The sequence below is a fragment of the Cyanistes caeruleus genome, chromosome 2 (genome assembly GCF_971803275.1).
Source record: "Cyanistes caeruleus chromosome 2, bCyaCae1.hap1.1, whole genome shotgun sequence".
NCBI lineage: Eukaryota > Metazoa > Chordata > Aves > Passeriformes > Paridae > Cyanistes > Cyanistes caeruleus.
Window position 1 is genome coordinate 34,041,309 of NC_141702.1, and position 25,474 is coordinate 34,066,782.

At 39.9% G+C, this 25,474-nt stretch overlaps 2 protein-coding genes across 35 annotated transcripts in view; one reads left to right on the plus strand and one right to left on the minus strand.

Annotated features, from left to right (window-relative positions):
- The window catches only part of UBE3D (ubiquitin protein ligase E3D), an 89,936-nt gene extending 78,304 nt beyond the window's left edge, over window positions 1-11,632 (minus strand). For 4 of the 9 annotated variants that reach the window (XR_015282995.1, XR_015282996.1, XR_015282997.1 and 1 more), the window contains exons 1-4: window positions 11,510-11,627; window positions 10,975-11,177; window positions 8,931-9,021; window positions 3,721-3,952 (exon numbers count right to left, since the gene is read on the minus strand). Coding sequence is in view for 3 of the 9 variants with exons in the window: in XM_086876384.1 (XP_086732510.1) it covers window positions 3,721-3,952; window positions 8,931-9,021; window positions 10,975-11,177; window positions 11,510-11,565 (582 nt within the window). In the remaining 6 variants the exon portion in view is untranslated. Of the gene's footprint in view, window positions 1-3,720; window positions 3,953-8,930; window positions 9,022-10,974; window positions 11,178-11,509 lie in introns of all 9 variants that reach the window. The other 5 variants (XM_086876383.1, XM_086876382.1, XR_015282999.1 and 2 more) reach the window with 4 other exon arrangements.
- A 4,516-nt stretch (window positions 11,633-16,148) lies between these two features.
- Window positions 16,149-25,474, plus strand: part of DOP1A (DOP1 leucine zipper like protein A) — a 59,901-nt gene continuing 50,575 nt past the window's right edge. For 8 of the 26 annotated variants that reach the window (XM_086876403.1, XM_086876407.1, XM_086876405.1 and 5 more), the window contains exon 1: window positions 16,150-16,244. The gene's annotated coding sequence lies outside the window, so the exon portion shown is untranslated. Of the gene's footprint in view, window positions 16,819-25,474 lie in introns of all 26 variants that reach the window. The other 18 variants (XM_023922309.2, XM_086876400.1, XM_086876393.1 and 15 more) reach the window with 7 other exon arrangements.

A 25,474-nucleotide genomic window follows, 5' to 3' on the forward strand; every position in this document is an offset into this window, starting at 1 on the left:
CAGAAAATGTCTGCAGATTATTTTGAGTTACTAGGGAACAGCTGAAGTACACAACACAGCACAATATTCCAGAAAGGTGCAGTGGATTCTGTTCTTGAACAACCCTTCTCCCTCTATTCAAACAAATACAGAAAAAGTATTTACAAAGAATAAGAATAACTATCAGAAGTGGAAAACAGTTTCCATATGTGGCATGAAAATACACCTAACAGGAGAACATATGGAAGACAGAAAACTGAGGGATATTGAGATACCTAAAATCACAAATGTTTAGGAAAAGCTGAACAGAAAAAAACAAACATATGCCCTCATAGTTCATGCTATGAAATTCCAACCCTGTTTGTATCAAAAAAAAAAAAAAAGGAAGGCATTTGTCACACTGTGCATAATATAGTTCAGTACTCACTGTAGGAAAGCATTTTACATATTAAAAGTATACACAAGTTCAAAAAATCTACATAAATTCAGGAGAAGCAATGTCATCAAGGGCTTATCAAAAATAGCCTTTTAAAAAATTAAATATTAAAAAAAATTGCTCTTTTAATTAAAAATTAGAAATTCACAAATAATGTGGATAACAATATCTAATTCACAGAGTCTCTACATTCTCCAAAACATTACTGAATATTTTTCTTAGCTTTGTGCATCTATTACTGTCCTTTGAAAAGATCTCATTTCTATAAGAAATCTACCCAATAAAACTCCTACTTATTAGAGTGTTAATATTTAAATTAAATACACCAAACAAGTAAGCACAATGCCTACTTTAATCCAAAGTCTAAATTTCAGAACTGGTTCTGTGTGGGCTTATTAACCTGGGTGTAGCACATTAGAGCTGTGGTCTGAAAGCAGTGCATACATATATTACCTTAATGACAGTCAAAACCAGAGAATCAAACTAAAAGCCTGAGAGCTGACTATGTTGGAAGTACAGTCTCCTTGTTATGGAGATCAGGAAAATCATCTGGTTGGTATATACACAGTTATCCCCTCTCCCAATTCCTACCATGCTACTCCTCTCAAACATATGCAGTGAAATTACTTGCTCAGTGTGAAAAGCAAGGATAAACAGACAAGACTTTTTGTGTAAGCCAGTGTTTGAGACTGGTACAAATACTGCACAGTACAAGTACAGAATACACAGTACTTCCCTGAAAGCTACAACTTCAGTATTTCTTTCCTGACTACCGTTACAGGTGCTGACTGAGAATTGTGCCTAAAAAACATCACTAACTCATTGTATCATGCTTCAATAGAAAACGGGAGAGTTTTAGCTCAACTAATTAAATCAATTTATCCATTTGACAACTTGCAGCTGCTGGCAATCTGAAGATACAGGTGGATCACAAGCCTAATAGTTTTTGTCTCTATTCCTAAGGATCCCTGATATGGTGTCAGGAAAAATATTTTCCCCAAGAGATACTATTAAGATGCTGCAAGCCCATGTGACATTTAAGAACTATGTTACATTGAAAGACTAATAGATGTGAAAAATATGTTTGCAATGGACGGATGCTGTCTTGGTCCCACTGGAATCTGGAAAAGATTGTTTAAGCATCTCTGGTACATTCCAGCTACTATTTTGGTCATAGGCAAACACTTTCCAAAAAACTGCAATGCAATTAAAAAGGAACTTTCATACTAGGGCAGACTGCAACAATATTCTCTAAAATGAGAACATTTATGCCAATAGCAATCTGTCTTTCCTGTAACTTTCTATTACTCATATTATGGAAGAATTTTCTGCTTCGGTATGAGGGGTTTTTTTTTCCTTATTAGTCTAGCTTCTGCTGGATCTAACAGTTGTGCTCATTTGCTTGGCAACTGAGTGATGCTGGAAATAAGCAAACACAGAAATGAGAATTCATTACAAGTGTGAAAGATGAAAAAAAAAGGGATTGGACACAAACAAGGAACAAATTCTCAACTTCAATGCAAGTATAAGGAAGCAAACATGAAAACTCATCACACTAAACTACTGTTGTATGCTTCTAACATAAAACAGCCTCCTCCCTCATTCAAAAATGCTGTTGTTATCCTGGTTCGACCCACATCTCAATAAAATCTTTGTTCCACATCCTCATTACGTTTCTGCCTCCAAATAAATCCTTTTCTCACAAACATTCTCTTTGATGAAGAAGTGTGCAATATGAACCCCATGTGCTCTGCCTCTTCCCATATTTATTCCTGATGTTCTAAGATCTCTTTTATGACTACTGAACTGCGAGAATTCAGGCAACCTTTGGCAGAAAGCATTGTCTTCTTGCAAATTTAGTATCATCTACTCCACCTCGTTCTTAAGGAAACTTAGAAGTAACTCCATTGTCACAGAGTTAAGCCAAATTAATCTGCTTCTGCCATGCTGGTACCCTTACAGTGTATCAGTACTTATTTTCCTCTCTGCATATTCTGTTTTTCAAAGAACAATGGAACAAGAAACCCAAGGGACCACAGCTGCAAGCCTTACAGATAGGGAACAGGACAGAACTGCTCCCCATGCAGTGGGATCGCTTGGAGCATCACACCAGCAGCCAGTGAACTGCAAGAATCCTGGTGACTCTTACTGGGGATAATACATATCACTATAAGCAGCAGGAAGAAATCAGGGTGTCTGGTTCTCAAGAGATTAAATGTTTCATGCTGGAAATCTCTACAGAATAAGTCATCGATTGTTACAGATACAAATTGCCAATACAGCAATGCAGACATTTTAATACTTGGTATTGGGAGAAAATACAGCATGTGTAGGTCCAATCTTCATCAGCACAAATGCAGACAAGCAGTAGATTAACAGAAAAGGCTTTATGGAAATGTAGGCTTTGGTAAACTGAGTTTCTGGATGTTCTTCTGGCAGAAGAAAAGATCATTGCTTGAATTTTTATACAAGTGCTAGATGTCCAAAAGTTAAGCACTGAACTGTCTTTCTTCATGTCTTTTATCCCACCACTGAAACATACACACCCTTAAAAATGTATTTTCTGGGCAACAACAAATTTTGATGTTTCTAAGCCAAATGACAGCCTTCTTCCTACAGACTTGGTTGATGAAACTATCTTGTCCTGGAACACCTCAGAAACATCAACATGAAGAGCTACAATATGGAATGGCAGGTTCCTTTCACTAGACAGAGCAGTCAAACAAACTCAATTTCCTTACTATGCTTTAAGAACCTAAGATAGCCACATCTAAATGCAAAGCACACATTCTGATATTTCCAAGTCTTTCTTAAACTAAAAAAAAAATAAAATTAAAAAGTCAAAACTTCTCTTTAATCATAGTTATGATTGTGTCTCAAGTCACAGTGTAAGAAAAAAATAATTGTTACATCAATTTCCACCTCATTCTTTGCTCCACTACCCTTTAACAAACACCTAACCCATCAGTTATTATCATACTAAATTGTGATGTCCTTCACTCATGATAATTTTGGGGGAAAATATCTGGGTTTAGAACTACATAATTAAATAGCTTCTATTTATAGTACTAAGTTCTACCTGCATACTGAGGCCAATATCAAGACTGTGGTGTGAGCTTTAGAAAATGTGAAACATTGCCTGGAATATTTTCTGGCTTCTGTACAGCTGAATGTGAAGAACTCCCTATGACCTTCAAAATAGTTCTGCAATACATATAAATTATATAAACTAGGAACAAAAGAAGTGTTTTACAATGAAAAAGTCCTAAAGTTCACCTAAAAACTATTTGAAGAAAATACTTTACCAAGTTGGAGCCACTATGTGAAACATGGTGTCCAGCATCTGAGCAGCACCCGGGAGATGCAGGCAGATGTGATTCATCTCCTGAATTCAACAGAAAAAAATTGTCTCCAACAAAACAGTCACCATGCTGAGGGTGCAAAGTGCTTCTGGCAAAGGGGTCAGGGTGACAACACCACTCTTCAACTAAATCACTCCAGTTTTCACTCGGCAGAGGAAGAACTCTGAGAAATTTCCTTAGAGGGAAGAAAAGACAAATATTTCAGTATGTTCTAATTAATTTCTAAGACACTTAAAGAGAGTTTGGGCTCCTACAAGTAGTGGGGGAAGCATGGCATTTTCTTAAAAAGAAGTGCTTGACTCTCTTTCCAGCCAAAGGCACTTCCTTTGGGTGAATTCTGAGAAAGTAATGGCTGAGTTTCCTGCCAAGTCTGTGATGAAGCATTTCCCAAGGGTGAATCTCCAATGATTATAAGGCAGAACTTGACATAGTCCTCTCTTGAAATTAATAACATGGCAGAAATAAAACAGTTCTACCCAGTTATGAAAAATATGACTATGAGCATTTGCAATTACATTTATTATTACTTCTTGTAAAGTACCATTGCACCAAATATTGATATAAAACCAAGAGAAATAGACTCATGACACAGCAAGATCCAGCATGTTCTTTGTTTCAGATACGAGGCTTGAAAAAGCTAAAACCTGAAAAATATACCACAGTACATCTTCATTAAAAATCCCAAACAAACAAAACAACAGAAAAAGGATAATTCAATCTTAATTTAGATTTAGATACTCAGATCCAAGTTTCAGAAGACATATACAAAAAAGGCAAATCCCCTTCTCCTGGGTAGCTGCATGAACCAAGGATACTGCTTCTGGAAATACTACCTTGTTTTCATTATCAGTTGTATTGGGTTTTCATTTTCTGCTCTCTGCCTAGTTTCCTTGAATGCCTTCCCTTTCTTCTAAGGGAATGGTTACCCTATTACTTCAGCTGTCTCCTGAAATCTTCACCAGAGTTTCTTGATTCTACTCCTTACTTAAAACTTGCAAATACAACTTTGCTTATGGTGCTACTTTGCAAATAAAAACACAGCTGCTAAGCCAACAGTTACGCATCCTCCCTTTCCTGCAGTTCCCAGACTAACATTTTGTGAATACGTCAGTTCTTCCCACTGTAGCTTCTTGGCCCTTTTTGAATTGTTTGGTGGGTGAAAGAAAAATGTTTCATTAAAAAAAATCCTTTTTTTCTAAATAGACAATACATTTTAAACTCTGCTTGCTCCACCTGCAGATGAAAGTTGGAATAACTCATCCTCTGATGCAGCTTTACCAAAACTAAATAAGATCACTTCTCAGCATTACCCGTGTCTGTCTTCATTTTCTGTGGTTTTATATATTGCTTGAGATACTACTCAATTCTTCCAAAGTGACAGTTTAGTACTGATTTTATTTCTGATGTTGGCCTAATAACTGATTCTTTATCAGCCTTTTCAATTAGTTCCAGTGCCTGGACTCATGCTGCAAAAAAAAAATCTTTCTGTATTGCTTTTTACACAAAAGTACCAAAAAGCTGGTATTGCTCAGTAATGTTGTTACAAGGGGAAAAAAAAAAAAAGATTACCTTAAACTGCAGACTCATGCTGTCCTGTTTCATCACATCAACCTTTCTTTACTCTCACAGTCTACAGCATAAAGATCTTCACTTCTTTTCCGACAAAAGCAGTTTTTTCAACTAGTAGGAATTTCCTAAACAAACTCATCCTAACTCTGAGCTATACAGAAAATATACCATTTCCAGTGTATTTTAGGCTTTTGACACTCATGGGTGGAAAGACATATCCTGGGTCACCAGAACTGGAAAAACGAACACTAATAAAAATGGAGCCTTCCTAGAAAAACAAACAAAACAAAACCAACATGAGGTTTACTAAGTACTGACTAATTTGAGGCTACTAAATAACATGATAAAACCTAGAAATCAGGGTGACTTATCTCCCCAAACTTGCTCCTAGTAACAACTGACTTTCTATTTGAAGATAGACACCTAGGCTGCCTTCACAGTCAGAGAGCAACAAACAGTTCTTAGGTTGGGATCGTTAGGAGTAGCTTTCTGCTTAAAGTGTCTAACCTAGCCAGGCTGAATCTCCTGATATAGACAGTTCTCAGATTCAAACCAGAAAAGTAAGTAATTAACTTATCTTTAAAAAGTTTGAAGTTAAGCACTAGTCTATAAGAGCCCTGCCATAAGGATATAACTCTTAAATGATCTTCCATGCTAAGGTAAATATTTGACCATAGAGATTCCTGTAAGACTGGATTAAGTAAAGTAACTCCAAATGTCATTATTAACTAATACCTAGTAATACCATTCTGTCTATTGAAAATACTGAAAACTGGAAGTAAAATGGACTTTAGACTTTTAAACATAAAACTGTTCAATTCCATCAGAGACAAAGAAAAAACATCTGCATTTCTTTAACTGCAGTCTCCCTTATTTGCCTACTAAAAAATCTTGGGATAGCCCAGCTTGACAGTTAACTGTCAGGCTTAACACTTAAGTACTTAAGTAGGAAAAGTGTAATTAGATTTCCCCTGCCATAAGTTTTTCAATGGAATATTTGTGCAGTACCAATCATTATCATACAATCATAGAGTATCCTGAGTTGGAAAAATCCTCAAGGATCATTGCATCCAACTTCAGGCCCTGCACAGGACAACCTGGAGTTTCATACCATGTCCAGATGCTTCTTGTAACTCTAGCAGGCTTGGTGCTATGACCACTCCCCTGCATTACATTTGCATGGCAAGGTTTTAGTAGTAGGGGATCTCCATGGATAGATTATGTGCTATAGCTGCCAGAAGCTTCCCCCATGTGTGATAGAGCCAATGCCAGCCAGTTCCAAGACAGACCCACCACTGGCCAAGGATAACACCATCAGCAGTGGTAGCGGCTCTCTGAAAATATATTTAATAAAGTGGGAAAAAACATCTTGCAGTCAGAAGAGTAAGAAAATCTGAGAGCAACTGCTCTGCATACACCAAAGACAGTGAAGAAGGAGGAGAAAAGGTGCTCCAGGCACTGGATGGAGCAGGTTTCCCTGCAGCCCGTGGGGAAGATAATGGTGAAGCAGGCTGTCCTGCTGCAACCCATGAAGGCCCACAATGGAGTAGATGGATGCCCTGTATGAAGGACCCCACACCAGAGCAGACGGATGCCCAAAAAGGTCTGTGGCCACATGGGAAGTCTGGCAAAATCTGTGGACCCATGACAGAGAGTGAGAAGCCCACACTGGCACAGGTTTGCTGCCAGGACTTGTGACCCCTTTGGTTACATTTTGTTCCTCCTGTCCAGCTGATGAGGGGAGCAAGAGTGGTTTTGGTGGGCACCTGGCATCCACACACCACAGGCCCTTAAAAATTTCTTCATGACAGCAATAATGCCTTAAAGAATTATTTTATATATGAGGTACACTTAGCCCAACTGAAAGGAGAGAAAGAATAAAGAAAGTGTCCCTAATTCCTTGCAGCTCTTGCATGATGGAAGAAAAAAACAATCTAATAATTTCCTCTAATGTGGATAATGTGAGGACAATGGAAAAGAATGAAAGAGCATATCCCTAACCTCTGAAGGGCTATCAGATTTATGGAAGGAAACAGACTGAGGCAGAGGATTTCAGAAAATGTATACAGTCAATTTCTGTGCACCAAGGAAGCATTACTTACATTTAAGAAGGTTTCCTATGCAGTCTCTAACAGTAAAAAAAAAAAAAGCTTTAGAATAGATTTTTAACCTAGATTTCTCTTGCTTCAACTGAAGATTACTGACACCTTCTTTGCAGCCACTTCCTAGATACTGGAAGAATCTTATGTCTTCTCCACAACCTTATCTACACTAAATCCCATTTATTTCAATTTCTTCTTAAAGATATGATTTTCTAGATCTCGTGTTTTTCTTATTACAGACCCTTTCCTAGTAATTCAGACTTTAACATACTCTCTTTCACACAGTTCTGCAATTTCCCTTCAATCCTTCCACCTCTGCTGTCACTGTCATACTTAACTCTTCCTGGAGAGAGGAACACATGAATTCTTTAGCTATAAGTTCTGACTATGCTACTCTCTTCCTTTTGGAAATGCTGGAACAGAATGTGTTTGATACACTGGAAGCTCCACTCTTCTACTCTTGTCTGAGGTTTTTTTAGTGGCAACATTCAAGGGGTTCAGAGGCTCCCTGCAAAGGAGAAATGCCAAGTGAAAAGCCATGGATGTGCATTCTTTTCCCTTTCCCAAAAATTCTGCTTGTGTCATGTTACAGGATGCAGAACCAAAAGATTTAAACTACAGCATATGAATTTGATGTGCTGAAATTCCCACTCAGAGATGCAAATATAAAAGCGCAATATGTTTTGAAAGCAAATGTTACTGACTAGAAAAGAGAAGTTCCACAACTTTACAAATGTACCAAAATAAGAGTTACTAATAGACTTTCTGATCAGACATTTCAGAAGAGAAAGCTAAGAAATCATCATTCAGTTCCATTCAGCTAGCCATAAAACCATACCTATGAAAGTATGTATCCATATCATATTTTCTATGAAAAAAGTAACATAAATTTAGAGAATGAAACATTTGTATTTTTATTTTGAGTATTAGAAGCCACACAGATCATAAAAGGCTGTAAATGTTATATATTCAGTTGAAGCTGTCAAAATTGTTCATCAGAAGAGCTAGACAATGCAGCACCTTTTTATTAAAATTCTCATTCACTCTGCAGATTTTGTAAGGAACAGAGATAAGGCCGAGTCACGCAGCTAAGACACAATTCCTGTGTTTCCCAAATTCAGCATGCCTGAACTATGTAAAGATAGGCTTCGCTTAAAAGATAAAGGAAAGCTGTGGTCAATATCCCCATTCCGAGCAGCCACTCTATAGTTACAGCATGATGACTAAAGGAAATTTATAAGAGACTGAAAAGAACTCTAAAGGATACCTAAAATATAGAGGAAGAAAGAAATCAAGGAGTAAATGAATAAACAGCTAAAAACTGCTTCAGGTGATTTTTCTTTTTGTCATCTGCTTCAAATGTGTTCTAGTCTATCAGTTTCAAAATAAATACCTTTTAGCTGTCCCTGAGTACATAAAATAACATGAATACAAATCACTATGGCATTTATTGCTAAAAATACAAGACACTGCAGTACTCACCGGTCTTTCACTACGATGTCACCACAGGACTGACAGTAAATGATGTAATTCTTGTTGGGTTTCAGGCTTTCCCTCAAAGTAAAAACCACATCTATGGATGGAAGAAAATATATTAATCTTCAAAATTGTGCAAAATTTTCAGTCACTTGTACAAAAAAATCTCGTCAAATACCTCAAATCAAAAAGGATAAATCTAACAGACAAAGAAAAAGGCTGACATTTTAAACACAACCTTAATTTTTTTAGAAGCAAGTATTTAGATTTAGGAAAAACTTGTCATCTCCACCTAATGCCCCACTACTGAGTAGGAATAATTGCGAATAATTTTCAACATGCAAATCCTCTTCAGAAAGGGAGTTGATATATTTATTTAATTGCAGAGATTATAAAAATAAAAATTCCATGCAACTCTTTTTTTTGATATTTCTGATAATCAGTGTATCTGCAGTATGAGGGGACATACCAGTATGTAACACAAATTGTCAGGACAGGGAGCAGGGGCAGACACTAGTTTTACATTTTCAGGCAGGTAAGAAACCAACCATTGTGGAGCCACTACAGGAAAAGATAAGAGAGCAACGGCCTCTGCAGGCCAGGAAAACAAAAATGGTCTCACAAAAGGCAGCTCAAACAACTTCTCCAAAGTGGAAAAAGAAGCTATAAAAACTGCCCCAAATTATCTGGTAACATTAAGGAAAAGTAAAACTATAAGCCTAGCTCTACATATGAATATGCTTTGCATCTCCCACTTTCTCATACTTAAGAATCAAAGTATACTCTCAGCACTGACATTCAATATTTGAAATTTAGGGTTTAATCACAAGGGAAAAGTACTTAAAAAGGTTCCAGAATTTCAACTACTTTACATATTAATATAAAATATCAAAGGGTAACTAAGACTATCCAATATATACATTGATTACTACCTGGTTCACATAATTATTTTTCACTGGCATGACCTTCCAAACTTGATTTTTAAAACCTCATCATTGGTCTTTTGAAACATGTCTTGTTAATAGGACATATTAGATAATTTTAGTATAATTGAGTTGTCAAAGCACATGCATAATTACAGATTAATGTACAGATGCCACCTCAGCATACCAATTCCAATATGTTTCTGGTGCTGCATTAGTGTATATTACATATTTTATCATACTTTTCTACTTTAAAAGCTCAGAATGGCAATTTTGTGTTATTTAATATATCTTTCTGTGTCACATCGTATGAAATGAATCTAAACATATTGAGCTTGGATTCCAGGATGAAAGAAAGCAACAACTGTACTACCATGCTTTCTATTTATTGCAAACACATCCTAGATCTGAATTAGCATCACAGAAATAAAGAAGGTAACTTTGCAGATGTTATCTGTGACATTAACCTCTGAAACCCCAGCTGTGAGAATAATGAACCCCAAACAAACCCGTAATCCTTTACGATTAAGCGGTCAGGGATGGACAAGCATAGTCTAATTGCCTGGATAAATCAGATTATTACATTACCAATAGGACGGGGAGTAACGGGTACAAATTTAAAGAATGTAAATTCAGGTTAGATATTAGGTAGAAATTCTTTGCTGTGAGAGTGGTGAGACATCGGCCCAGGGAGGCTGAGGATGCCCAACCCTGGCAGCGTTCAAAGCCAGGGAAGTCCTGGAGCAACCCGGCCTAGCGGGACATATCCCTGCCAGTGGCAGGGCAGACTTGCGACTCGATGATCTTTAAAGTCCGTTCCAACCCCTTACCATTTTATGATTGTTATTTTCAGCTACCAAACGCGGAATAGGAGAGAATGATAATCATTTTGAAGTACTACAGGGAAGCACGGGAAGGGGGGGAAATGTGAGCAGATCCCAAACACACGGCGTTTCCCTCTCGTTACGTCACTTCTACACTTTCATTAGGTCCTTTCTGCACTTTCAATTTCTAAAACCGACAATTCCAGAAGGTGTTTCTCTACAGAATCTACGCTTCGCACCCTCCCTCACTTACACCTGCCAGGTCCCCGGGCACCCTCCCCCGTTCCGCAGCCCCGCCCTCACCGGCGCCGGGCGGCGGGCGGCGCAGGCGCACGCGCAGGTGCAGCCCGTCCCCGCGCAGGCGCCGCAGCCCGCGGCACGAGGACGGCGCCAGCCTGACCCCTGCCGGCAGCGCCGCCGCATCGCAGCTCCCGCCGCTCCTCACTTCCAGGGAATCCGCGCACACCGAAACCTCCACCGGCGCGCTGGGGAGCTCCGCCGCCGCGCTGCGGAGGGAAAGCAATGGGTATTCTTCGGCAAGGAGATGTCGGGGTGCGCTGGTGCTTTGTACGGCAGCCCCCCCGCAGCCCTGGTCGCGTCCCGGGATCCACGCGGTGAACGAGGAGCAGCCGAGAGAAACAATCCACCGTTCTCAGGAAAAATTTATTTGCACAGTAGCCCAGGCTGTGCCGAGCCCACACACAACCCGAACAGGCAGGGGGAGGCGCTAACCCGGTCCCCCCGCTGAAGGCTAAGGACGCCGAAAACCAGACCCGCCGCGCCCCCCGGCTGCCCCGCACGGCCCGAGCGGCGGCGGGCGGCAGCGCCCCCGCACTACCGGATAACCAGCAGCGCGCTCTGCGTCCCCCGCCTGATCTCCATCAGGAACGCCATGCCGGCGCCGAGCAGCGCCGGGCACCGCGCAGGAAGCGGCCGCTCTCCCGACGGCGCAGGCGCGGCGCCGCCGCCCGCCCGCCCGCCACAGCGCCGCCTGCGTGGAATCGTAGTCACAGAATCACACACTCAGCAAGGAGGGAAAGAGACCTTTACGATTATCCAGACCAACCGTCCACTCGGCAGTGTCGCTGTAATCTCTAAACCACATCATCCAGCGCTACATTCACACGCCTCCAGGGATAGCGACTCCGCCACCTCCCTGGCAAATCTATTCCAGCCCTTGACCACCCGAACGGTGAAAAATACTTCTATAATGTCCAATCTGAACGTCTCCTGTCTCAGTTTAGGGCCATTCCCCCTAGTCTTGTTATGATAGCCATGGCAGAAGAGACCAGCCCCCAAAACCTCCTTTCAGGGAGTGGCAGAGAGCAATGGGGTCCCCCCGACTCTCCTCGTGACTAAACAACCCCAGCTCCCTCAGCCGTTCCTTGTAAGATATGTTTTCTAGACCCTCAGAGAACCTTGTTGTCCTTCTCTGGACACCCCAGGACAATATTCTTTTTTAACTGAGGGGCTCAGGAACTGGTCACAGCACTGGAGATGCGGCCTGACCATTGCAAAGTACAGAGGGACAATCCTTGCCCTGGTCCTGCTGGCCAGCTGTATTGCTGATACAGGCCAAGATACCGCTGGCGTTCTTTGCCACCTGGGCACACCGCTCGCTCATATGGGCTCGAATCCTTCTCTGCCGAGCAGCTCTCAAGTCAGCCCTCCGCAAACCCGTAGCACTGCTTGGGGATGCTACGATTCAAGCACAGGATCCAGCAGCTCGGCTCCGGCTGGGAGGCAGTGGCAGGAGGGTGTCCCGGCGTCGGCTGCGCCTCCAGGCCTGGCCGCTGCTGGCCGTAGAGTCAGGCCTGGGGACCCTGGAGTGAGTCCCATCGGGTCCCGAGCCGGAAGGTCGTACAGCCGACTTGAATCGACCGAAGTGATGTTCCATGGCATGTAACATCACTCTCATCACTCGGGGCGTAGTCTTTCCAAAGTGACCATTGCTCAGAGACTGACCGCACATCAGCAATCTTCTTGTGGGAGGTGGTGATTGTCTATACGTTTGGGGTTTTTCTCTGTTCCTCTTTCCCTCATCTACTAAAAGATCATTGTCTTAACCCACAGTTTTTCTTGCTTTTGCACTTCTGATTCTACCCCTGAACTAACAGCTGGCTAGGGTCACCCCATAGTGACCACAGAGTTCAGTCTGAGCAGAGGCCTCTGCTGAAAAAGGGGCAGGCTCCCCAATACTGGGGTCTGTGTGCCAATGGCAGGTCATGCACCTCTACTCACCCCCTGCCTTGTGAAAAAAAAACATCTTTGCTCTTTCTTGCAGCTTTACAAATCTGCCTGAATTCCTCCTGATCCACGTGCACCCAAGCTCTTGAATGCCACCACAGCAGCATGTGAAAGCTCTTGAATGCTGTTAGATTGTACTCATAGCAAACAGGCTCTCAGCACAGGCAACTGCTGCTCTAGGGTGTTTTCTATTGCCTCTCATGAGATCTTTTATCAAGAGACTGTCAGTCTACCCTGACACGTCTATGTGACTTTCCCTTACCTTATGAACACTGTGACCACTGCACACTTCACCCAGGATGCCACCCTCACAGTATGTAAGAAGTTGATGTTCAGTGTTCAAGGACACCAAGGAAAGAAGCTTTTACATTGTAAAAAAGGAGTCTTTCCACAATATTAAAAGTGTTTACTTTTTAATGAAGTCACAAGGCTTTCTGTGGTTTCAGAGGATTGTTTAAAAACATGATCTGCAAAGCTTCAAACAAACAGGCAAATTTAAACATGTAACTTTTATAGCAATTTATTATCAAAGACATTATTATATTGAAGTGAGCTTAGACTTTGGAGTTACCAAAACCAAGTTGGAGAGTCCCAAAAAAGAAGATGGACTAAGGTTAGAATTTGTGGGAAAAAATACAGCAGACAGTAGTCGACAGTTTCAACTGAGCTATTTTGGTTTTTTTACAAAGCATGAATTTATTGAAGTATTCTAAGATGGGACTATACTGTTCACTGTGCTGTCCTGACTGTGGTGGTTTGGGGTTTTGTTGTTGCATTTCCTTTATTTTTAAGGAAGAAAAATAAGTAATCCACATGGTGGGTTTAATTTCCAATTAATTCACAAATGAATGTACATATTGTGGGCTAAATTGTTGCAGACAAGTAGGTCATGCGTCAAACATAAACCACATGTAATTATAGGAGAATTGACTCCTAGTATTAGTACAAGGGCCTTTGCTGCTACAAAGGCTTATCCAAAGCTACAAAGTTATGAATAATCTTAAGTGTTCACAGGGTGTGAGTCTCACTTATTCAAAATTGTCTATTATAGATTTCTCACTGTTTCTGCTGTGAAATAATTACAGAGAAAGGAAGGTAAATTTCCTACAGAGCAAGGGCACCTAACATCAGTGCTGCACCCAGCCCAGTATTTTGACTGCAACATCAGTAAAACAAGGTACTAATAAGGAAGAGCTCTGAATGTAGTTGCTTCCCCTGTGGGTACATCCCTACCCAGTTCCTTCAGTGTTCACTTCTGGATGTGTTTGTCATCAATATGAAGAATTTATCCTTCAACCTACAGATAGTGTCCAAGTCCCCAGCCCCTGGTGCCAATATGTTCTAGAAGTTTTCTGCTTTGAAGAAAATAATTTTCTGTGCCTACTCATTCTCATACTGTGGGGTTTGGTTAACAACAGCTGTGTTGCCTTAGATGATTTTGTAGAATTTGATCAATCCTCTCCCCTGCCTTCTTTCTGCATTGAACAGTCACAGTCATTATTGCTCTTGCTGTAATATAGCAGTGACATCTCCCCACAGTGCCTTTCCCAACTTCTTTACATCCCTCTTGAGCTGTGAAGACAAGAATTGATGCCATAATCAATCTGAGGCTGCACCAGCCTTTTACACAGCAGCCAACTACCTCTGTCTTGTTCTCAATATTCTCCCCAACGACGTACAATGTTTTTTTGATTGCTACTGCAAATAAAGTCGATGAGAAAATTTGAAAGAAGTGTTTTGGAGCTCTGAGCTGTAGCTGCCACTACTAAATTCAGCACAAGGGAAGCTTAGCAATCCAACCACTCTGCAATGCAGTAGCATGTGAAAGCACATGGTCAGTTATTGACATTGACAGTCACTTCCCCTTTGTGAAGTTCACACTGTTAAATAGCTCCAAAAGTATGACCAGCCAAGTTAAAAATTACATCTCAAAGACATTTATAAGTCTCTTCAAAGAAAAAAAAAATAAATGTAAGTACACCATATTAATTAAAAATACGTGACACTTAGAGTCATATTTGATGCCTCGGAAAACCAGTGGAAATTGTCAGCTTTCCAGAAAGTAACTATTTTTCATGTACCACTCCTGGTATAGTTTAATGAGAAAAGGAATTGCATTTACTCTTTATTATTATCCTAAGTCTGGAGAACAAAATTAGACTTCATTAAATTTTGGCTGGCAACATAAGTCACTGAGTAGAAGAATTATAAATATTATGAGATTTTCCCCTGGCCATATTTTAGAAATACTTGTCCTCAGACAAAGCCTAAAATATTAATCATGTAAGCTGAACACACCTTTTTTTTTTTTTTTTTTTTTTTTTTTCAGTTACCCAAGTAATTTATAACCATAAGCTCTGCTTGCTATTATGAAGTCTGCTTAAATTTGAGAACCGTAATGATGACTTTAAAACTAACAGATTACAGACTGAGAGCTGTACCCTTTATACTGTGTAACCGGTCAGTTGAAAAATCATTCTTGCAATGCAGTAAAAAATTCCTTCCAATACCATCCATGTGGGCACCATATGCTTTTGTGTGTAGTAAGGATTCAAGCACACTAATCACAAGAAATTTTAGAAAATTCCCAATACAGGTACTGCTAACAAAGATACTATCACATCATAGCATCACAGAACAGTTTGGGTTGAAAGGGACCAGGTGGGGGTTGGCCTCTTCTGCCAGGCAATCAGCAAGACGACAAGAGGGTATAGTCATAAGCTGTGCCAGGGGAGGTATAGGTTGAACATTCAGAGGCAATTCTTCACAGAAAGGCTGGTTAGACATTGGAATGGTCTGCCCGTGGAGGTGGTAGAGTCAGTTCCTGGAGGTGTTTAAAGACTGGACATGGCACTTAGTTCCATGGTGTGGTTAACATGGTAGTGTTTGATCATAGGCTGGACTTGATGATTTCAGAGCTCTCATCAACCTAATTGATTCTGTGATCTTATAGATCATCTCCTTCCAAGCCCCGCTGCCATGAGCAGGGACACCTTCTACTAGACCCGATTGCTCAGAGCCCCATGAAATCTGGCCTCGGATTGGGGCACCCACAGCCTCACTGGAAGACCTGTTGCAGTATAATTTTCTAAAGAACCATCAATCTTCCATTTTTACCTGCGCTGTATTTGATAAACTCAGTAAATATCAGACCGGACAACCAAACACACGCACTCGCACCGAGCCCGCTGCTCGCCCGCGTCCCGCCAGGGGGCGCAGCGCGGCTGAGCGGGGCGGGGCGGGCGCGGCGCGGGGCACGCCGGGAGCTGTCAGGGCGGCGCGGGGGTGCCGGTGGCGGTCGGGCTCTTCCGGCTCGGGTCGCTCAGGTAACGCCGCTCCCTCCGCTCCTTCCTCGGGACCCCGGTGTGGGCACGCAGCGCGGCCCGGCGGCGGCTTCTGCTCCCGCTCCCCTCCCTCCACCCCCGTCTCCGTGCCGGTGTTGGAGAGGGTCCGCCCCTGAAGTCGAGCCGAGTCGAGCCGGCCCTCTCTCTGGTCTGCCCTGCCCTGCTCTGCTTTGCTCTGCCCTCCCCTCCGGCACCGTCGTGGCGGAGGACGGCCAGACCGTACTGGGCTGTGTGCAAGGGGCAGGTGCTGAGGGGCCCGGGGAGAGCTGTTATAGCCTGTTAATTACGCTGCATCAATTAACCTGTGGCACCTGTCCACCCCTCCCCTCCGGGCTCTGTCCCCCCGCCGCGAGGAGCGCGCCCGGGTGAGTTTTGGGGTGCGGAGCCTCTCCTCGCGCCGGCACCCCGGCACCGGCCGGCGGGGCCTGGCTTCGCCTTCGTGGTGGAGATTCCCTAGGGAGCTCTTGCCGCCTGCCTGAGAGCGAGCTTGGCGTCGGGCTGCCAGGGTCGTCCTGCTTTGACCTTGAGTGTCCAGGGGGCTGTGGGCCTCTTTTAGGTGAGATTCCCGGTTGCTGGAGTTGCTGCGTGTGGTATTTGGAAGGATACATGGGATATACGGCTGTCACTGGATTGTGTGGTGCAGGGTTAAAATTCATCTGTTGATGCAGAGATGGCATTATATCTTGTGGTACCAGTTTGAAAAGCATAAATACATGACAGCTTCTGGTGTTAAATGTTTTTCAGAAATATTTTCATACTGTGACAATAACCGGAGAAGCCTGAACAATTTATCTCTTTTAAGTGACTTGAAATATGTTACATATGAGGTGCAGATTTTAAAGAGCTTATTCTAGGTGACTCAACCGTTGTTTTTGTGCTGATTGCAAGAACCCTTTCACTCCTGGATCATCTTTCAGTGTGCAGTAATAGTGAAAGTGTTATGGCTGTCAGGTTAACTGCAGAGTGTTACTGATACCTGAATTTGGCTGTAGGAGTGTGAAGAGTTGGGAAGACTGTATCTAAAGAGTAACAGGCTAGATGCTTGCAGGTAATAAGGGGCCACATTATAAGGTTGAAGATCCTAGTCTTTTCATTTTGCTGCCAAGGCTTGGCTTGCGTTAAATACTTAAGCAGGCCTCGCTATCAAATTTCCTCTCTTTGTGCTTTTTTTATGGTCTTATTTTTTAAAAATTTTGGTACCTTTTCAAAAACAGGGTGAGATACAGTAGAACTTTTGCTAATAGTGTGATGCCTAAATATTGTGATTATCCATAATGTACAATAATTTTCAGTATAGCATGTATGAATGCTACAAGAGGGGATGTCAGTTTGTAAACAGGAAGAATATTTACAGTATAATTTGTGGTTTTGTTTTCATTGACATGAGAATTGGCACTTTGGGAAACTAAGCAGCCTGTAAATGATATGGGGAGAGGATGCATTTCTAGCTCACTGAATGTCTTGCTTTCCCAATTTGTTGGTATTACCTGTGACAGTAGATATTTAAACAGCGTTTTGCAAAAAAAGAGTGTCTTATATCTTCCATTACTGCAGTGGCTGTGCTTGTAAGTGGATGGTTCTGTTCACAACGTAGGAAGTGCTTTTCCTGTATAAAGTTATCGGTATGCTATGCAGATGATAAGAAATGCTCATCACAGGCACAGCAAGCTGTATGTGGGTAAGGTGGTGCTGTGGTTCAACCCCAGGCAGCAGCCAAGCCCCATTCCCCCACCTGTGGGACAAGGGAGAGAATGAGAAGGATAATGGGAAGAAAACTCATGGGTTGAGGACAGTTTAATAGGGAAAGCAGCAGACACACAAGCAAAGCAAAACAGGGAATGAATTCACCCCTTCCTATGGCAGGTGGGTGTTCAGCCATCTCCAGGAGCAGAGATGGCTATCATTCCTAGCAGTGGCTTGGGAAGAAAACAAGCACCATCATTACAAATGTCCTCCCCTTCCTCCTTCTTTGTATGCTAAACATGATGTCATATTGTCTGGAATATCTCTTTGGCCAGTTTGGATCACCTGTCCCAGCTTTGTCTCCTCCAAATCTCCCATGCACCTCCAGCCTGCTTGCCAGCATGGCAATATAAAAAGTAGAACAGGCCTTTGCTTTGTGTAACCCTGTCCAGCAATACCAAAAATATGTCTATATTATTAACCATGTTTAGCACAAATCCAAAACAGCCCCTTACCAGCCACTGTGAAGAAAATTAACTGTACTCTGCTGGTGTAAGTGGGCTCGGCCTCTAATCTGTCAATGTTTTCTGTTTGAATACAGGGAGGACACTTCCATGTGTTCATCGCTTGTTTAGTTCTCTTGGCCACTGTTCCTGCTGTCCACCTTTAGTGTCTTCTTGCTTAGCCAGGAATGACTGCTTGCTCTAGGTTGGCTGGCTGAAAGTGCTTATTGATATTTTTTTCTGTTGTTTTCCTTTTCTTGTTTCCTTTTTCTTTTTGTCTTTGATGGAACTGTATTATGTTAAATCTGCAATGTGTAGAAGAGAACCAAGAAGCGATATGAAGTATGTTGTTAAAAACCCTGTTTTGAAAATGATTGAGAAAAATAGGAGCTGGAAAAGAGGCTACGCTAAATGATACCTGCTAAAGCATGAAATAGAAAAATGGAAGTAATTTTTCTGTATGCACATAAATTGTCTTTGAGATTAATAACCATGTTGCTCTGACTTGTAACTGAAAAGAAGCTGAATGATAAATAGACACAGTAAGTGATATATTTCCCTCTGGGAGGCCAGGGAGAAGAAACACTGCAGCATCAACCATTTTCTCCCAAAAACTGAAACAAGAAATGAAAAGAAAGCATCAAGGAGAATCAGTAAATAGTTTTAGTAGTCAACACATTGCTATTTTTATCAGAAACTTGTAGTTCAGTATAAGCATTAAAAAATAGTTAGAAGTGAATGAATGGTGCATTGCCTAACTTGGTCTTTCATCTGCAGAAATTGTAGAGAATTTAACCTTTTATTTATGTCTTTTCTGGCTTACTTCTGAGGATAAGGAGAGTGAACAAGTTTTGGTCCAGGCATTGTTTTCAGAATTGTCAGAAAAGGATTCTACTTTACAAATTCCTTTGAAATCCACCTCTGGAACTGGGAAACCAGATGCATTGTAAAATATAACCACAGTCTAGATAATGCAGAGATATATGTGTGGCATATGACACTATTTTAGAATTAAAAGCAGAATAAAGTTACAGAAATTAGTTGAAGTTTGAAATTAATGCATTACTAATACCTTAGACCTCAGGGCATAAATAAAAAGGAAGATGGACAAAGTCTTGCCCAGATGCATTGTATTAGATTATCCCAGTAAGGTAAGGATAAGGATGTGAGAGCTTCTGACATACCTTTTTGAAAAGACCTATCAGGATCGTTGGGAGACAGAATGTTAACAATGGGTATGGATGAATGAAAGGCTATTGTGAGCAAAGAACAAATGAATAAATTACTTGGTTACCACTTTTTGTTGTTAATTTGGTAGATTCTGTGTTGAACTGTGTATCAGAATATTTAAAGAGAGGTCTCAATGTGAAGGCACAGCATGACCCTGAAAGCAGAGCTTCTTTCTCAGTGCAGAGTACTGCAAGTGTAATGTATGTAAGACAGTGAACCTCATCTAAGTATTTTTATTTTTTTTATCTGTACTAAGCTGAAAAGTATCCTGAAGTTGGCAAACTCTCCTTTAAAACAAAGTGTAGTACAAATATAACTGTAAATCAAGTGATTCTGGTTTGAGCTGATTTCATTGTTATGTTTACTATGGCTTTTTTGCTGTTGTTTATCTATTTATTTTAAACGTATTGCATGTTAATTTGAATTACTGATTTGACAAGTAAAAAAGTATGCAAGAAAGAAAAAGAATACCTCAAGGTAAGTCTCCTCTCAATAAATGCTTGGAAAAGAAAAGCTAGCTATTTAAAAAGAAATTATTTCAGAGCAGATATAGGGACCATTTGAAGGCACAAGGCTGAAACACACAAAAGTGAAAATACATTGCAGTTTATTTGAGGAAGCCTGTCCTGTTCCTGTGCTCAGGCAGTTGGAGAGAAGATAACTATTTGATGCAGTGTGCTTATCAGGCACTACTCAAGAGGGAGGGCAGTGGTCCCTGGGTCCAGTGTGTGTGTGTGAGAGCTGGGCAGTTCTGCTGTGGGACTGGGAAAGCACAAAGCTCACGGTGCTCACAGGTGGTGTAGGAGCCATGGGGCAGTGCACACTCGTTCTCCTGTGATAGTGCTTTTTCCAACCCACTGAACTTGTGGTTACCATGGATGTGGCTGTGTCAAGCAAGTACCTTCCATATCCTGTTTAGAGTAATGCAAACAGCCTTATTGCTAATATTCAGTCTCATGAGCTCTTTCCAAAGCTGGGAACTGACACTGTATGATGTTGCAAGTTTGATTGTGGATAGCTGAAAAAGGCCCTACCAGCTCGGGGAGCAAGCCAACCTGTTTTTTGGGGATTTTTTTGTTTTTTTTAGCATGGCAACAGTTTCTTTTGTTCCTGGGAGGGGTAGTTGATACACTATATACAATATTACACATAACTTCAGAATAAGGATTTTATGTTTCTGTTTGTCTCAGCATTGTGAAAGTGACTGGTGACTCCAGGAGATTGCATTTCATGTCCTAGCTGAAGGTGCCCCTGCCCATGGCAGAGGAGCTGGAGCTAGATGCACTTTAAGGTCCCTTCTAATTCAAAACATTCTATGATATAAACAAACTTCTTAAGTATTTGCTATTGTTCAGATGTCAGATGGGAGAATGAAATGAAGATTATTTTAAAAATGTCTTTAACCAAACTGTTTACGTTTCTTTGATGGATGCATTGCTGCCAAAATTTAAGATTTAAGTTGTGCTAAAAGATGGTAATTCAGTGAGCTGAGAAGAAATAAAATTTAAGGAGGTAACACTGAGGACATGTCAAATGAGTGAATGATAAATTCTAGGTATGGTTGTTTTTTGTTTTTTGTTTTTTTTTTATTTTATTCAAGTGTGTAATTGAATATGAGGGAAATAGTGACTAGTTCTGGATTTAGATTGAAATACTGGATGCTCAAATACAGTGGTCAACAAAGGGAAGTAGGGCACAAAAAAAGTACTTGAAAGTAAGTGTTGAAGAATAACCACAATTTCAAGGAAGCATTTTCCCATTTTTCCTTGTGTTGTGTTATTCTGACTTAAATTACCATCTGTTTTTTAGCAAGATGTGTTAGATGTTTTGCATAATTTAGAATAAGAAGCAAGGCTATCTGGAACTTTGTTGATTTTTGGATGTAAAATGATCACTGATGAAGCTATAATTTATTACATAGAGAATTTGGGAATTGTTTGTTGAAAGAAAGGAAAAATGTGGAAATGTTATTTTAGTAAGAAGAATATATTTTAGTTAATGGTTGACCTGAGTTGTAAGAAAGGTGCAAGTCATCATCTTTCATTTACTGAGTGACATAAGTTCAGATCTGTGAAATCTGAATATGTGATTTGATCTCACGAAGAATGATACTTTAAAAGTAGAGACTCTAGTGTAAGATTCTGGCATTCATGAAGTGCAAAAGTACTTAGCTCTAGAAAAGATGATGTCTCTAATGCTTTGCCAGAAAAACTGAAATAGTCTCAGCAGTATGCAGGCAATAGTGCTCAAGGGCTGAAAGAAAAGGTATCATTAGCATTTTGTTGGTGGGTCTAGAGTCAAAATCAAATTTCAGTCCAGTATATAAAACTGTTTTATAGTTTACTTGTTAAATATTGAGAAGGTGTAATAAAATATAATTGAGTAGAAGGGTTGAAATGTCACACTAAACTCAGTTTTTAAGAAGCAATTTGAAGAGATGTGTTTGTCAATGAGAGTGAGAAGTCTTTGGTCACTTTCTTCTCCCCTCTAACAAACAGATAGATAAAGATTTTATTTATTTTTTTTTATTTCAGAAAAAATATGCTCTAAAGCATATTCATTTAGTGTTTATAATTACAAATTTGTATAGTAACTAGAGCAGTCATATCCTTAGAAGGCTTGTTGTATGTTCCTTATGAATTTTTAAATTTGTTCCTTGTACCTCTTTATGAACTCTTGATGTAAGCCACCCTTTGGAAGACCAGGAATAGCAGAATGAACATTTTACATACCTGATGTACTTGCATCAGAATGTGCTCAGTGATAGACTTAGGTTTATTCCAGTCTTTTTTCTGCAAAGAACATGCAAAAGAAGGAAAAATATATTCAGTTTCTTTTTACTGACAGTTTATGTAATAATAAATAAACTTGTTTTGTAGTTTGATAAGTAGGGAGGGTGCACATCCAGTTGGGTACCTAAGCTAATCTCTGTAGTACAAGCCATAGGTTTTCTTGCATTTAGTTCTTTTTTGATTTGAGATTCACTTCCAGGAAAACATCTTGTTTTGGTTTAGAAGTTGCTAGTATGGGTAATGCATAGATTATTATATGGATTTGATTTAATGTAATTTTGTTGTGAAAGAAATTTGAACACTTAAGGCAGAGGTGTTTTTTCTATGGAAAAATATAATGTGCTGTGTCCACTTTTGAATATGACTAGGTAGAAAAGTGTACTGAGAAGTTATTAATCACAATTAATCACAATATTATTAATAATTATATTATTAATAACTAAGTTAATAATAACTTACTCTTACTAAGTGTTGTAGACTGTTGCAGGATAGTAATGACATAATGGCTAGTAATAGTTAATAATACTATCAGGTGGGGTTCTTCTGTTTTGTTTGTTTGTGTAGTATGGGGGAGAGTCTCCTTTCATTATTCTACTGAATAGCAGTTGGCCAAAATAACAAGCTCAAATGGTTCTTTTTCTTCAGGAGACATTAGAGATTCCTGTTTGAAAAATTCTGAATAGGAGGATTCTGTAGAAAGTCAATCTAGAAAGAGAGTAGAAAGAGAGCTGTAACTGGAAAATCTTTATCTGTGGTTATAGAAAAATGTATGGGTTTTTTTATATTTGAATTTTATCTGAAGAGTCTGGTTTGGGATTTGAAGGACTTATTTTGCTATTCATGTCGTTAAATGCTTCTGAGGGGAAACAAAGCATAATAATTTACCAAATGACAAAGCTTCTGTTTTCCTTGTATTCAAATCTGTGTTTGTATTGAGTGTATTTAAATACAAATGTTTTTCTGCAGTTGCTGACTTAATACGTGGGCACTATACAAGACTTAAAAAGCAATAGCGCTACAGTGAAATTAGAATTTTTTTGTCATCTGCTTTTTAATTGTCTACTAGTTCTTTTGCTGTGCATCCCATAGCCACCCTTGGCATGGTACACAGTTTTAAAAATGCCTTGGAATATTACATTACAAAGCAGAAACCCTGAGCAATTCAAAGGAGCAAGCTTGTGAGCTCAGATTCTTACAGTACTTTGAACAAATCTTGAGATTTATTGAAGTGACTTGATGTATGCAGATTTGTGCTCCACAATCAGCCACTGGACCTGTACCAGTATTTTGGTATTGCAGATTGGTGTGAAGTACGTAAATAGAGAAATTAGGTGATGCTTGAAAAATATAAGAGTGGAATAGTAGTAAATCAAACCTGAATATGAGTTTTGGGGGAAAATAGATAAGGGAGAGCTTATGAATCAAGTCTTATAATCTTGTGACTAAATCAAAACAGAATTTAGATAAAAACTGCATTTATAGAATTGATTTCATGAAACTCCTGTTCTTCTTCATGTTCCTTTGGCTTCAGTGAAAAACATTTAGAGCCTCTTAAACAGGTGAATAATTTGTGTTGAAGTGAGACAGAGGCCCTTAGGTAGAAAAGTTATGAAGAATGAGCACCTGCTGTGGAAACACAACTGAAGCAGCATTGTTTTAAGATGACTTGGAGCAAAACCAATGCCAGCTCATTGGTGAAGGGAACCAAAGGCTGCTCTGGGAATACACTATGCACAGCCCTGAGCAAAAGAAGATCCACAGCCCCAGACACCTGCTTTCCTTGTCACAGTCGCATGCAAAGGCTTCACAGGCATCCAGGTATACCCAGAACTGTGTGGTATCTGCATTTTAATCCCTGCTAGAAGGTAAAGTAGAAAGTAGTAGGTGTCAGGACCTACTTCTGCAATCACTTATGATTTAAATATAATTTTATGAAATTATTTGAAAGTGTATCATACATCTTAGGTAGTTTCTTCCTCATTGATAATAAGCTTTCTGCTGGGGCAGAAAGCATACTTACTTTTTGACATCCATTTAAAAAGCCGTGGCCATCTAACAGGTCAGTGATTGCCTATGCCAGACTCATGAGAACGGCTTAACCTTCAATCTGAGAAGCTTGGCTCATCTCATCTGGTATACAAAAAGGGGGGAAAAAAAAACCCAAAAGATGGTGCTTTTCATACTTTTGTTTAAAAAGAAAAACAAATAAAGAACAGTCCAAGGAAAGTTGGCCCTCATGCCAAATGGTGGTTTTTTAATGACAAGATAAATGCTTTGTTCCATGGGCTGTGAAGTGGTGTAGCAGAAAATCCTATTTTTCAATTTATTTTTTTTTTAATCTATCAAATTTTATTATTTATCTCATTTTTTCAAAGTAGTAAACTATGGAAGAATAAGGGTGTGTTACTTATAAGGAAATAGACACTACCAAATTTTACATTGTATTGAAATACCAACTGTAAAATCAAATGTTTTTAAATCTGCATTTTTAATATAGATGAAGAGAGCAGGAAAGTATTGATAACAATATATTATAGAAACATGAAAAGATTAAAAACTACATTGTGAAATATCTTCAGACTAAACAAAAAGAAAACCATAGTAAACAAGTTTATTTTTATGTATGAGAACTAATAACAATGGGCATTCCTGTAATTTTAATAATTGTAGAATAGAAGTAGTCCAAAGTTTATAAAAATAATACATAACATTTACATAGTATCCTCTCTGGGTGCCTCACTTAGTATGGCTACTCATGATTTGTCAAAAACTGAGATTTCATTGTGGGGAAAAGTATGCAAGAAATTCTTTGCATAAGTTCTTTTTAAAAACACCCAACTTTTTTAAGATAGAAAAATGAGACCATAACTGTAGAGTAGTAAGAAAAGAGTTTTTTCTTCTCTATACAAAACTTCGTAATGATGAAATTTGCGCAGCCAGTGTGCAGTAGGTGTGTCTTAAAGCATAGTTATTCAGTCAAAGATATTAATGTATTTTGTTTTTA